The sequence below is a fragment of the Schistosoma haematobium genome (genome assembly GCF_000699445.3).
Source record: "Schistosoma haematobium chromosome Unknown HiC_scaffold_59, whole genome shotgun sequence".
Lineage (NCBI taxonomy): Eukaryota > Metazoa > Platyhelminthes > Trematoda > Strigeidida > Schistosomatidae > Schistosoma > Schistosoma haematobium.
The window spans coordinates 1-13,366 of record NW_026137009.1 but is presented as its reverse complement, the minus strand read 5'-3'; the positions used below and the strand labels follow the sequence as shown (position 1 = coordinate 13,366).

Genomic DNA, 13,366 nt, shown 5'->3' with positions numbered 1-13,366 from the left:
AGTAGTCCGCAACGCCATCCCTTAGGAGACAATCTCGCTATAAAGCGCTAACGAAAATAAGCAAACTAAGCAACTTAAACTCTGAACTGCGAAATGAAGGAAGAATTATGATCCGTTATAATGAAAGTCGAGGTACTTCCGAATTCACGAGACCGATGCCCTTCTAACAATCGCAGCAACAAGTTTTATATGTACACGGAACGTTCGGAAAATGTGGGAAACCGTGAGGATCAGTCAAGTAGTAAGAGAAATGAGGAGGTACAAGTTGACAGAGATCGGTACCACTGAAATCCATTGGATGCAAGCTGGACAGCAAAGGTTCGATACGGTGCTACTGTATGCTACTGTATTCTCTTCACAAAAAAGAAAATGCTTCGCCTACTCAGGGATTTGCTCTGGTTGATGTATAGTGACGAGTTCTATTCAATTGACTGTTTAACGATGACCTCTGGTGTTGTTATTTGGTATATGCGCAACGCATGCTCACGGAATCCGGTCTGTTGATGTCGGAGTTGGGCGTCTACTGAGTCTTTCATCCGGTTCAGCAACACTCTGTTGTAAACCTTTCCTGGTACTGATGCATCTGTGGTTCTCACATTTGCTCAGATCACTTTTCTTTGGTATCTTGATGAGGTGTCCTTCTTCCCAGTCTGTCAATCGCACTTGTTCTTCTCCCCAAATCTTCCTCAATAGAACATGTAGCATGCTTGCAGTTACTTTGATATCTGAGTTGAGTAACTCGACCGGTACGTTGTCAGGTCCTTCTGCATTCTCACTCTCGATTCGTCTGATGGCCATGGTGATTTCTTCGATCGTTGGTGGAATGACATCTATACGAGTGTGTGTGTGTGTGTGTGTGTACTGCCTCGATATCCGGTGGATTCAATGGAGCCGGTCTATTCAACAGTTCGTCAAAATGTTCCACTCATCTGTTCCTCTGTCCTTGAATTTCAGAGATTGTCTTGTCGTCTTCGTCCGTGATCGGTCTCTCTCACTCAACATATTCCCCTACCAGTTTCTTCGCTGTGCCATATAGTTGTTTGTTATTTCAATCTGTTAAAGATTATGCCACTGTCGTTGCTAGCTCTTTCACAAATTTCTGCTAGTCGGCTCCAATGCTCCTCTCCACTTGCTTGTTTGCTTCAGTGTATTCAGCTCATGCCTTGACTTTCTCTGCTCTTGTTCCATTGTTCTTGATTGCTGTCTTCTTCTTCTTCTCCCCACTCCTTCTTGTTCAATTGTTGATACCACAACAGTGTTTCCATAGAGTTGCATTCGTTATGACGATGCTTGTTACGACACAGAACCTCCTGAAATCTTGAGGTAAATGTTCGTTTAATCTCTGTCTGATTGTGCTCTAGAGTAGTTTCTTCATTTTTCAGAAGTTGTATGGCCACTGAATCGTGTAGAGTTTAATAAAAAAACTATAGAGATATTCAATACGGTATCGGGTGGGAGGCAGTTACCCACCGAAAACAATTGCCCCACACCACACACCGTAGTACAATATCTCTACAGTGTTTATATCATACACTACTATTTAAGTGGCATTATTCACTCCTTAAAATCTCACTCCACTCTCAATGCCACAATAACCAATATTATTATTTCGATTGTAGCAATGCTAAACAACAACTGAGTAACTGGTCAATGAGTAAATACCAATCACAACTGGTCTGATTAAACCATGTGCAGATGTCATATACAACTACTGTGATCTCCTCATCCACTTTGTTTCCATTCTCACATTCCATTTATCATACACTCATGCTTTGCTTCTGTCTACCAGTCGATTCGTCAATGTGGTCACATATTACTTCAAAGCATCGCTTGCATCTTCTTTACCATTGTTTGTCCAACTTGTGCAACTCGCACAAATTCCACCAATTCACATTTGATTCGTTGTAGTTTGTGAACGAATGGCAAATGAGAGTGATCATGCATCATTTCACCACACTCATGTGATGATATGATTTACATGATGATGATGGTGATGATGATGATGATGATGGTGATTAAGAAAAAGAAGAAGAAGTAGAAGAATTAGAAGAAGAAGAAGAAGAAGAAGAAGAAGAAGTTATTTTTGAAGCGTGCTGTGCTCCTCCTTATGCTAACATACTCTCGTGAACAGTTGAGCAAGATTGTCATACAGCAAAATATGCCACAAAACACACGAAAATCGTGCACTTCTCCATTAATAATTGGGGCGTGTCATGACCACGATCACAAAGTGAAACCGTGACGATGACGACGACAACAACAACAACAACAATGCATGATTGAAGTGGAGTGCAAGTCGGTTTTATTATTAGTGCATAATAGTAGTACACTGACACTGACACTGACACACATGCAAAATCACTCACATGTACTCAACAGTCAGGGAATATTGACGCATATAAATTGGTGAATGTGTTGCAAGATTGTAGGTAGGTGGTTGATTGCAACGGTCACATAGCCATGTTGAACCGATGGAGATTTCTGGTGGTGACACTGTTCACCTACTGTCTAACAGTTGAACGTGTGTCAACATGGTTGATACGTAGTGGTGAACCTGTGCAACAACGCACTGAATTCCCGTTCATCGCATTTTTGACCACAGAGAGAACAATGTGTACAGGCTCATTAGTGTCAACAAGGGCAGTGCTCACAGCTGGTCATTGTGTTTGCTCACCGCTGCCAGTCGTTCGGGTAAGAGATCACACTGAAACACATTGTTGCTCGATGTGATCGATTAATTTCACAGTGTGTTTCTGTGTGAGTGTGTGTCAGTGTGTCAGTGATTGTGTGTGTATGTGTGTGTGTTGTGTGTGCAGTTGGTTTGCATAGATCTAATGTGAACATACGTTGTGTATTTCAGGTTTCATTTCTCACACTGAGGAATGGCGACCAACAAGGCATCCATCATCAACCGTCTGGAGTGGTGGTAGCACCAGGATACATGCCCTCTTGTATGTCGGCACGACAGAGGAGACCAATCCAACAGACACTCAGTGGATTCGACATTGCAATTGTATCGCTCGCTCAATTGGTCAACTTACAGACTGGAATCAGAGTGCTCAGTCTGCCACAGCCAACGGATATACCGAGACCTGGAACTCCGGTTTTCATTGTTGGTTATGGAAGGGATGATAACGACCGTGATCCACAACGTAAAAATGGTGGAATTTTAAAGAAAGGTGAGTGAGTTGTTGTTCATTGTGGTGGTGAACAAGCAACATCTATCTGTCTGATCCGGTTGTTGTGTTGGTCAGAGCCTCAATAACTGTGTTCGGATGTGCCTGTGACAGTTCACTAGCAGAGTGACTCCATCTGCATCTCGGTCATTGTGGAGATGTGATGCGATGGAATGGGATGGGATGTGAGATTGATTGATTGATTGACTAAGTGAGTGAGTGAGTCTGTGATTGTGTGTGTGTGATTGAGTGAGTGAGTGAGTGAGTGAGTGAGACCACTTGGATGAGAGAAGAATCATGAGATATCTGTGCAAACGATGGATGTGTGTTGTTGTACATGAAGCAGATGGTCAATCAGTTTCATGTATATGGAGGGATGGTGGTGAGATGGACAGTGACTTGATTGTTGAATGTGGTGCACATGTGGGATTGCATGTGGAGTGTTTGTTGTGTGCATAGTTTGAAGGTGGATAATTCGTGTCAGTTGATGTTTTGTAAATTCACTTGTCTCTTTTGTTCTTCTTCATTCTGTTCTATTCTGTTCTGTTGTTTGTTTGACACAGGTCGAGCGACTATAATGGAATGCCGACACGCGACCAATGGCGATCCTATTTGTGTGAAATCAGGACAGAATTTCGGACAGTTACCCGCTCCAGGTGACAGTGGTGGACCTCTCCTTCCATCCCCTCAAGGTCCAGTACTCGGTGTCGTATCACATGGTGTCACATTGCCAAACCTTCCCGATATCATTGTCGAGTATGCCAGTGTGGCTAGAATGTTGGATTTTGTACGCTCCAATATTTGAACAATACTTAAACAATATTTGAACAATACCAACTCGTATCGTTCATACATGTGTGTACATAATCTATCGATAAAAATCCACACGCCATTGTGTTAAGATATTTCTGATAAATAAACAACCTAATCAATTGCTACAACACTCCATCCGTTTTCTCTAAGTTGGCAAGTGTGATGTGGTGTGGTCTAATTTGTGTGTGTGTGTGTGTTGATCAGTGAAGTGTTAGTGAAATGGGCAGTTATTTATTTACTGCTTATCATCAGGATGCTGCTTGATCACGATGCATGAATATACGCATGTTGCGAGAGAGTACGAAAGGTATGAAGACGGTTCGGTTCATGTAACAGTCAGTCATTCATTCATTCATTCATTCACTCATTCATTCACTCATTCAATCACTCATTCATTCATTCATTCAGTCAGTCAGTCAGTCAGTCTGTCAGTCTGTCTGTTGGTGGTAGCAACGAAACGGATTACAGAAATCAACATCATCATCACCATCATCGTAAAACAATAGGCACTTTTTGTTCTTGTTGTTGTGAGGACAGTAGTGTTAATAGAGGCGATTATATAATTTGACATTATCTATGTGATCGTGATTGCGAACATCATATTTTCTAAGTAATATCTGATAATGTTACTGTCCACCATGATACATCTCCTTTCTAATCGATCAATGCTACTGAATTCATAAATTGACCTCCCTTCCACTTTCAACACTCTCTCACTATATCTGAGTATTGTGCCTTTCAGAAGTCGATGCTGATCACACTCATAAATCATATTGAACTATTTGATCCAGTTGTTGATAGGTATGATGTGAGACAAGGTTGGTAAATGCTTCTTCCATTAAACAATATCTGAGAACGATAGCAATATTTACTTAAGTGGGTAATTTTCGTTTATCGTTCGACGTATTCGACAAGTGAGATTTTTAGGTGAGTAATTAGGGATATTGGAACATTCGATCAGCTGTTTACTCGTTTGTTGATCAAATCATGTCTCAAATTGTGATGCTTTCATCATTACACACCTAATTTTGAAGTGGGAATATGGTAGTGACTAGGAGATGAAGTTTGGTGTGGACAGAAACAGAAACAAATGAGTCATAATCAACAAAGGAAGCTATTTTTGGTGACTTCACTTCACTTAATTGAAAGCTTGAAGAACACTGACATTTAGTTTTTCAACTAGTTTATTCTACACACCATAAGCTTTCGTTTGATGCATGATTCACTGCCATAACCGATTCAGCTCCAAATACATAGTAATTTAAACACAACCTTCACTACTGTATTTTACCACCCCGATTTACAGATTTGAACACAATTGTATTTTCTTAATTGTCGGCTCGTTATGGTCATGTTAGTCATCTATTTGCTCGTGTGTCATTCTGCACTAATCTGAATTGGAGTTGTGAGTTGTGAGTTGGAAATCGGAATAAGGAATGAATCGAGTAGTGTTCCATTTGACTCGTCTACTCTCTCACTCTTTCTCACTTATCAGGCGATCAGGTGAAAGAATGGTTTTCGTGCCGGTTGCAGATGTCCGTTCGAAAGAACACCGATCATCTCTTCACACGACATATTGATTGAACTGTGCAATACAGTTGATGTTCAACATGATCTAGTGGAGAATCAAGGGTTATGATTAGACAGTTGAGATCTGTTCGACTTTTCATATCTTACAGATGATATTCATTGTTGATCAGTTTCTTCATCTAACAACACTTGTCAATGCATCGACATTTGTAGAAATATATCGATGCGACCAAAATAATCATAATCATAATAATTATTGTTACTATTATTATTGTTATTATTACTACGATCATCTGTGAAGTGATTATCAGAAACACTCAGATTCGCAGGAAGTTAGTTATATGTGAATAATGTGTCACCGTGTCTGAACATGATTAAGCATCATAGGTGTTGTGGAGTTGATTGGAAGAAGTGTAACATCGATGGTTTGATATTGTAGACGATAGGGTTGAATCTGGAATGTGGTGATGCAAACACATCCATGGATTCTTTGTATCGACAACTAGTGATTTACATTTTCACAATTGAATATTCGTGTTGCATCCACCATACTTGTTGTTTCTGTTTTCAGTCTGTTAATAAAGTGCCATTTCTAAGCGATCTCATTGGACAGTTCACATAGTATTAATAAATTTCACAAAATAACCAATGAACCGATGAATCTTAAAGGACTGGAGAAAATTCTATTTAGCTGAAGGGAGACTTGATGGAGTAATTTGGTGTAATTTGTTGATTATGTTCGTTATTAGTCAGCTGACTGAGGAGTCTTCTATTAGAATTGAAAAGTTATCCAGTGTTTTCCAGCATTCAATGATTATCCCAACTCAGATCAATCTATTACGACTTCAATCCACATATGAATCAGCGAACTATGAACTCAGCTTTATTATTCTCTCCTAATCAGTTGGTTTTCACAATTCAATTATATGTTAATGATTGATTGATTGATTGGTTGATTGATTGATTGATTGATTGATTGATAAGCAGAATCTCTACACTACTCAGTCATGCTGATATGATCCAACTATACTAAACCAATTTAGTATGAATCAGTTTTCTTAATTGTGTATTCAAAATGTGATTGCATGAAGATATGGTGATCTAATGACAACTAATTTTCCACACAGCAAAGATGGATGATAGCTAGTGGTAGAATGCGGGACGAGCGTTTCGCATATTTTGTGACGATGTTCGCAATCACGATCACATAGATAATGTCAAATTATATAATCGCCTCTATTAACACTACTGTCCTCACAACAACAACAACAACAACAACAAGTGCCTATTGTTTTACGATGATGGTGATGATGATGTTGATTTCTGTAATCCGTTTCGTTGCTATCACTGACAGACAGACTGACTGACTGACTGACTGACTGACTGACTGACTGACTGACTGAATGAATGAATGAATGAGTGAATGAATGAATGAGTGAATGAATGAATGAATAAATGACTGACTGTTACATGAACCGAACCGTCTTCATACCTTTCGTACTCTCTCGCAACATGCGTATATTCATGCATCGTGATCAAGCAGCATCCTGATGATAAGCAGCAAATAAATAACTGCCCATTTCACTAACACTTCACTGATCAACACACACACACACAAATTAGACCACACCACATCACACTTGCCAACTTAGAGAAAACGGATGGAGTGTTGTAGTAATTGATTAGGTTGTTTATTTATCAGAAATATCTTAACACAATGGCGTGTGGATTTTTATCGATAGATTATGTACACACATGTATGAATGATACTGGTTGGTATTGTTCAAATATTGTTTAAGTATTGTTCAAATATTGGAGCGTACAAAATCCAACATTCTAGCCACACTGGCATACTCGACAATGATATCGGGAAGGTTTGGCAGTGTGACACCATGTGATACGACACCGAGTACTGGACCTTGAGGGGATGGAAGGAGAGGTCCACCACTGTCACCTGGAGCGGGTAACTGTCCGAAATTCTGTCCTGATTTCACACAAATAGGATCGCCATTGGTCGCGTGTCGGCATTCCATTATAGTCGCTCGACCTGTGTCAAACAAACAACAGAACAGAATACGACAGAATACAAGAGAATGAAAAACAACAGAACAGAACACAAAAGAAGAGACAAGTGAATTTACAAAACATCAACTGACACGAATTATCCACCTTCAAACTATGCACACAACAAACACTCCACATGCAATCCCACATGTGCACCACATTCAACAATCAAGTCACTGTCCATCTCACCACCATCCCTCCATATACATGAAACTGATTGACCATCTGCTTCATGTACAACAACACACATCCATCGTTTGCACAGATATCTCATGATTCTTCTCTCATCCAAGTGGTCTCACTCACTCACTCACTCACTCACTCACTCACTCACTCACTCACTCAATCACACACACACAATCACAGACTCACTCACTCACTTAGTCAATCAATCAATCAATCTCACATCCCATCCCATTCCATCGCATCACATCTCCACAATGACCGAGGTGCAGATGGAGTCACTCTGCTAGTGAACTGTCACAGGCACATCCGAACACAGTTATTGAGGCTCTGACCAACACAACAACCGGATCAGACAGATAGATGTTACTTGTTCACCACCACAATGAACAACAACTCACTCACCTTTCTTTAAAATTCCACCATTTTTACGTTGTGGATCACGGTCGTTATCATCCCTTCCATAACCAACAATGAAAACCGGAGTTCCAGGTCTCGGTATATCCGTTGGCTGTGGCAGACTGAGCACTCTGATTCCAGTCTGTAAGTTGACCAATTGAGCGAGCGATACAATTGCAATGTCGAATCCACTGAGTGTCTGTTTGATTGGTCTCCTCTGTCGTGCTGACATACAAGAGGGCATGTATCCTGGTGCTACCACCACTCCAGACGGTTGATGATGGATGCCTTGTTGGTCGCCATTCCTCAGTGTGAGAAATGAAACCTGAAATACACAACGTATGTTCACATTAGATCTATGCAAACCAACTGCACACACACACACACACAGATACACACACAAACACTGACACACTGACACACACTCACACAGAAACACACTGTGAAATTAATCGATCACATCGAGCAACAATGTGTTTCAGTGTGATCTCTTACCCGAACGACTGGCAGCGGTGAGCAAACACAATGACCAGCTGTGAGCACTGCCCTTGTTGACACTAATGAGCCTGTACACATTGTTCTCTCTGTGGTCAAAAATGCGATGAACGGGAATTCAGTGCGTTGTTGCACAGGTTCACCACTACGTATCAACCATGTTGACACACGTTCAACTGTTAGACAGTAGGTGAACAGTGTCACCACCAGAAATCTCCATCGGTTCAACATGGCTATGTGACCGTTGCAATCAACCACCTACCTACAATCTTGCAACACATTCACCAATTTATATGCGTCAATATTCCCTGACTGTTGAGTACATGTGAGTGATTTTGCATGTGTGTCAGTGTCAGTGTCAGTGTACTACTATTATGCACTAATAATAAAACCGACTTGCACTCCACTTCAATCATGCATTGTTGTTGTTGTTGTTGTCGTCGTCATCGTCACGGTTTCACTTTGTGATCGTGGTCATGACACGCCCCAATTATTAATGGAGAAGTGCACGATTTTCGTGTGTTTTGTGGCATATTTTGCTGTATGACAATCTTGCTCAACTGTTCACGAGAGTATGTTAGCATAAGGAGGAGCACAGCACGCTTCAAAAATAACTTCTTCTTCTTCTTCTTCTTCTAATTCTTCTACTTCTTCTTCTTTTTCTTAATCACCATCATCATCATCATCATCACCATCATCATCATGTAAATCATATCATCACATGAGTGTGGTGAAATGATGCATGATCACTCTCATTTGCCATTCGTTCACAAACTACAACGAATCAAATGTGAATTGGTGGAATTTGTGCGAGTTGCACAAGTTGGACAAACAATGGTAAAGAAGATGCAAGCGATGCTTTGAAGTAATATGTGACCACATTGACGAATCGACTGGTAGACAGAAGCAAAGCATGAGTGTATGATAAATGGAATGTGAGAATGGAAACAAAGTGGATGAGGAGATCACAGTAGTTGTATATGACATCTGCACATGGTTTAATCAGACCAGTTGTGATTGGTATTTACTCATTGACCAGTTACTCAGTTGTTGTTTAGCATTGCTACAATCGAAATAATAATATTGGTTATTGTGGCATTGAGAGTGGAGTGAGATTTTAAGGAGTGAATAATGCCACTTAAATAGTAGTGTATGATATAAACACTGTAGAGATATTGTACTACGGTGTGTGGTGTGGGGCAATTGTTTTCGGTGGGTAACTGCCTCCCACCCGATACCGTATTGAATATCTCTATAGTTTTTTTATTAAACTCTACACGATTCAGTGGCCATACAACTTCTGAAAAATGAAGAAACTACTCTAGAGCACAATCAGACAGAGATTAAACGAACATTTACCTCAAGATTTCAGGAGGTTCTGTGTCGTAACAAGCATCGTCATAACGAATGCAACTCTATGGAAACACTGTTGTGGTATCAACAATTGAACAAGAAGGAGTGGGGGAGAAGAAGAAGAAGACAGCAATCAAGAACAATGGAACAAGAGCAGAGAAAGTCAAGGCATGAGCTGAATACACTGAAGCAAACAAGCAAGTGGAGAGGAGCATTGGAGCCGACTAGCAGAAATTTGTGAAAGAGCTAGCAACGACAGTGGCATAATCTTTAACAGATTGAAATAACAAACAACTATATGGCACAGCGAAGAAACTGGTAGGGGAATATGTTGAGTGAGAGAGACCGATCACGGACGAAGACGACAAGACAATCTCTGAAATTCAAGGACAGAGGAACAGATGAGTGGAACATTTTGACGAACTGTTGAATAGACCGGCTCCATTGAATCCACCGGATATCGAGGCAGTACACACACACACACACTCGTATAGATGTCATTCCACCAACGATCGAAGAAATCACCATGGCCATCAGACGAATCGAGAGTGAGAATGCAGAAGGACCTGACAACGTACCGGTCGAGTTACTCAACTCAGATATCAAAGTAACTGCAAGCATGCTACATGTTCTATTGAGGAAGATTTGGGGAGAAGAACAAGTGCGATTGACAGACTGGGAAGAAGGACACCTCATCAAGATACCAAAGAAAAGTGATCTGAGCAAATGTGAGAACCACAGATGCATCAGTACCAGGAAAGGTTTACAACAGAGTGTTGCTGAACCGGATGAAAGACTCAGTAGACGCCCAACTCCGACATCAACAGACCGGATTCCGTGAGCATGCGTTGCGCATATACCAAATAACAACACCAGAGGTCATCGTTAAACAGTCAATTGAATAGAACTCGTCACTATACATCAACCAGAGCAAATCCCTGAGTAGGCGAAGCATTTTCTTTTTGTGAAGAGAATACAGTAGCATACAGTAGCACCGTATCGAACCTTTGCTGTCCAGCTTGCATCCAATGGATTTCAGTGGTACCGATCTCTGTCAACTTGTACCTCCTCATTTCTCTTACTACTTGACTGATCCTCACGGTTTCCCACATTTTCCGAACGTTCCGTGTACATATAAAACTTGTTGCTGCGATTGTTAGAAGGGCATCGGTCTCGTGAATTCGGAAGTACCTCGACTTTCATTATAACGGATCATAATTCTTCCTTCATTTCGCAGTTCAGAGTTTAAGTTGCTTAGTTTGCTTATTTTCGTTAGCGCTTTATAGCGAGATTGTCTCCTAAGGGATGGCGTTGCGGACTACTTGACAAACCTCGTCTTTTACCCGGCCACGTGATTGGCAGCACACCAGTACATATGCAGGCGTAGTTTTAGCATCACTACAGTAAAATAATAATACTCATCATTGTGGTAGTGGGAGGAGGCATACGTTATAGAAATGAATAATACCACGTGAATTATACTAAATGATAGAAACAGTATGGAGATATTTCACTACGGTGTCGGGTGGGAGGCAGTTACCCACCGAAAACAATTGCCCCACACCACACACCGTAGTACAATATCTCTACAGTGTTTATATCATACACTACTATTTAAGTGGCATTATTCACTCCTTAAAATCTCACTCCACTCTCAATGCCACAATAACCAATATTATTATTTCGATTGTAGCAATGCTAAACAACAACTGAGTAACTGGTCAATGAGTAAATACCAATCACAACTGGTCTGATTAAACCATGTGCAGATGTCATATACAACTACTGTGATCTCCTCATCCACTTTGTTTCCATTCTCACATTCCATTTATCATACACTCATGCTTTGCTTCTGTCTACCAGTCGATTCGTCAATGTGGTCACATATTACTTCAAAGCATCGCTTGCATCTTCTTTACCATTGTTTGTCCAACTTGTGCAACTCGCACAAATTCCACCAATTCACATTTGATTCGTTGTAGTTTGTGAACGAATGGCAAATGAGAGTGATCATGCATCATTTCACCACACTCATGTGATGATATGATTTACATGATGATGATGGTGATGATGATGATGATGATGGTGATTAAGAAAAAGAAGAAGAAGTAGAAGAATTAGAAGAAGAAGAAGAAGAAGAAGAAGAAGTTATTTTTGAAGCGTGCTGTGCTCCTCCTTATGCTAACATACTCTCGTGAACAGTTGAGCAAGATTGTCATACAGCAAAATATGCCACAAAACACACGAAAATCGTGCACTTCTCCATTAATAATTGGGGCGTGTCATGACCACGATCACAAAGTGAAACCGTGACGATGACGACGACAACAACAACAACAACAATGCATGATTGAAGTGGAGTGCAAGTCGGTTTTATTATTAGTGCATAATAGTAGTACACTGACACTGACACTGACACTGACACACATGCAAAATCACTCACATGTACTCAACAGTCAGGGAATATTGACGCATATAAATTGGTGAATGTGTTGCAAGATTGTAGGTAGGTGGTTGATTGCAACGGTCACATAGCCATGTTGAACCGATGGAGATTTCTGGTGGTGACACTGTTCACCTACTGTCTAACAGTTGAACGTGTGTCAACATGGTTGATACGTAGTGGTGAACCTGTGCAACAACGCACTGAATTCCCGTTCATCGCATTTTTGACCACAGAGAGAACAATGTGTACAGGCTCATTAGTGTCAACAAGGGCAGTGCTCACAGCTGGTCATTGTGTTTGCTCACCGCTGCCAGTCGTTCGGGTAAGAGATCACACTGAAACACATTGTTGCTCGATGTGATCGATTAATTTCACAGTGTGTTTCTGTGTGAGTGTGTGTCAGTGTGTCAGTGTTTGTGTGTGTATCTGTGTGTGTGTGTGTGTGCAGTTGGTTTGCATAGATCTAATGTGAACATACGTTGTGTATTTCAGGTTTCATTTCTCACACTGAGGAATGGCGACCAACAAGGCATCCATCATCAACCGTCTGGAGTGGTGGTAGCACCAGGATACATGCCCTCTTGTATGTCGGCACGACAGAGGAGACCAATCCAACAGACACTCAGTGGATTCGACATTGCAATTGTATCGCTCGCTCAATTGGTCAACTTACAGACTGGAATCAGAGTGCTCAGTCTGCCACAGCCAACGGATATACCGAGACCTGGAACTCCGGTTTTCATTGTTGGTTATGGAAGGGATGATAACGACCGTGATCCACAACGTAAAAATGGTGGAATTTTAAAGAAAGGTGAGTGAGTTGTTGTTCATTGTGGTGGTGAACAAGCAACATCTATCTGTCTGATCCGGTTGTTGTGTTGGTCAGAGCCTCAATAACTGTGTTCGG

The 13,366-nt window shown here is 40.9% G+C and overlaps 3 protein-coding genes across 3 annotated transcripts; 2 read left to right on the top strand and 1 right to left on the bottom strand.

The window, feature by feature from the left end:
• Nucleotides 1–2,610: 2,610 nt before the first annotated feature.
• MS3_00011010 (uncharacterized protein) lies at nt 2,611–3,981 on the top strand (the record flags this gene model as incomplete). The annotated part of the gene is made up of 3 exons (XM_051219417.1): nt 2,611–2,691; nt 2,861–3,179; nt 3,740–3,981. 3 exons carry the CDS (start codon nt 2,611–2,613, stop codon nt 3,979–3,981), a joined length of 642 nt encoding a protein of 213 aa, XP_051064147.1.
• Nucleotides 3,982–7,324: 3,343 nt separating this feature from the next.
• On the bottom strand, nt 7,325–8,741 carry MS3_00011009 (uncharacterized protein; the record flags this gene model as incomplete). The annotated part of the gene is made up of 3 exons (XM_051219416.1): nt 7,325–7,566; nt 8,172–8,490; nt 8,661–8,741. 3 exons carry the CDS (start codon nt 8,739–8,741, stop codon nt 7,325–7,327), a joined length of 642 nt encoding a protein of 213 aa, XP_051064146.1.
• Nucleotides 8,742–12,700: 3,959 nt separating this feature from the next.
• MS3_00011008 (uncharacterized protein) lies at nt 12,701–13,278 on the top strand (the record flags this gene model as incomplete). The annotated part of the gene is made up of 2 exons (XM_051219415.1): nt 12,701–12,781; nt 12,952–13,278. The coding sequence occupies 2 exons, from the start codon at nt 12,701–12,703 to the stop codon at nt 13,276–13,278; spliced, it is 408 nt and encodes a 135-aa protein (XP_051064145.1).
• Between the last annotated feature and the right edge of the window lie 88 nt (nt 13,279–13,366).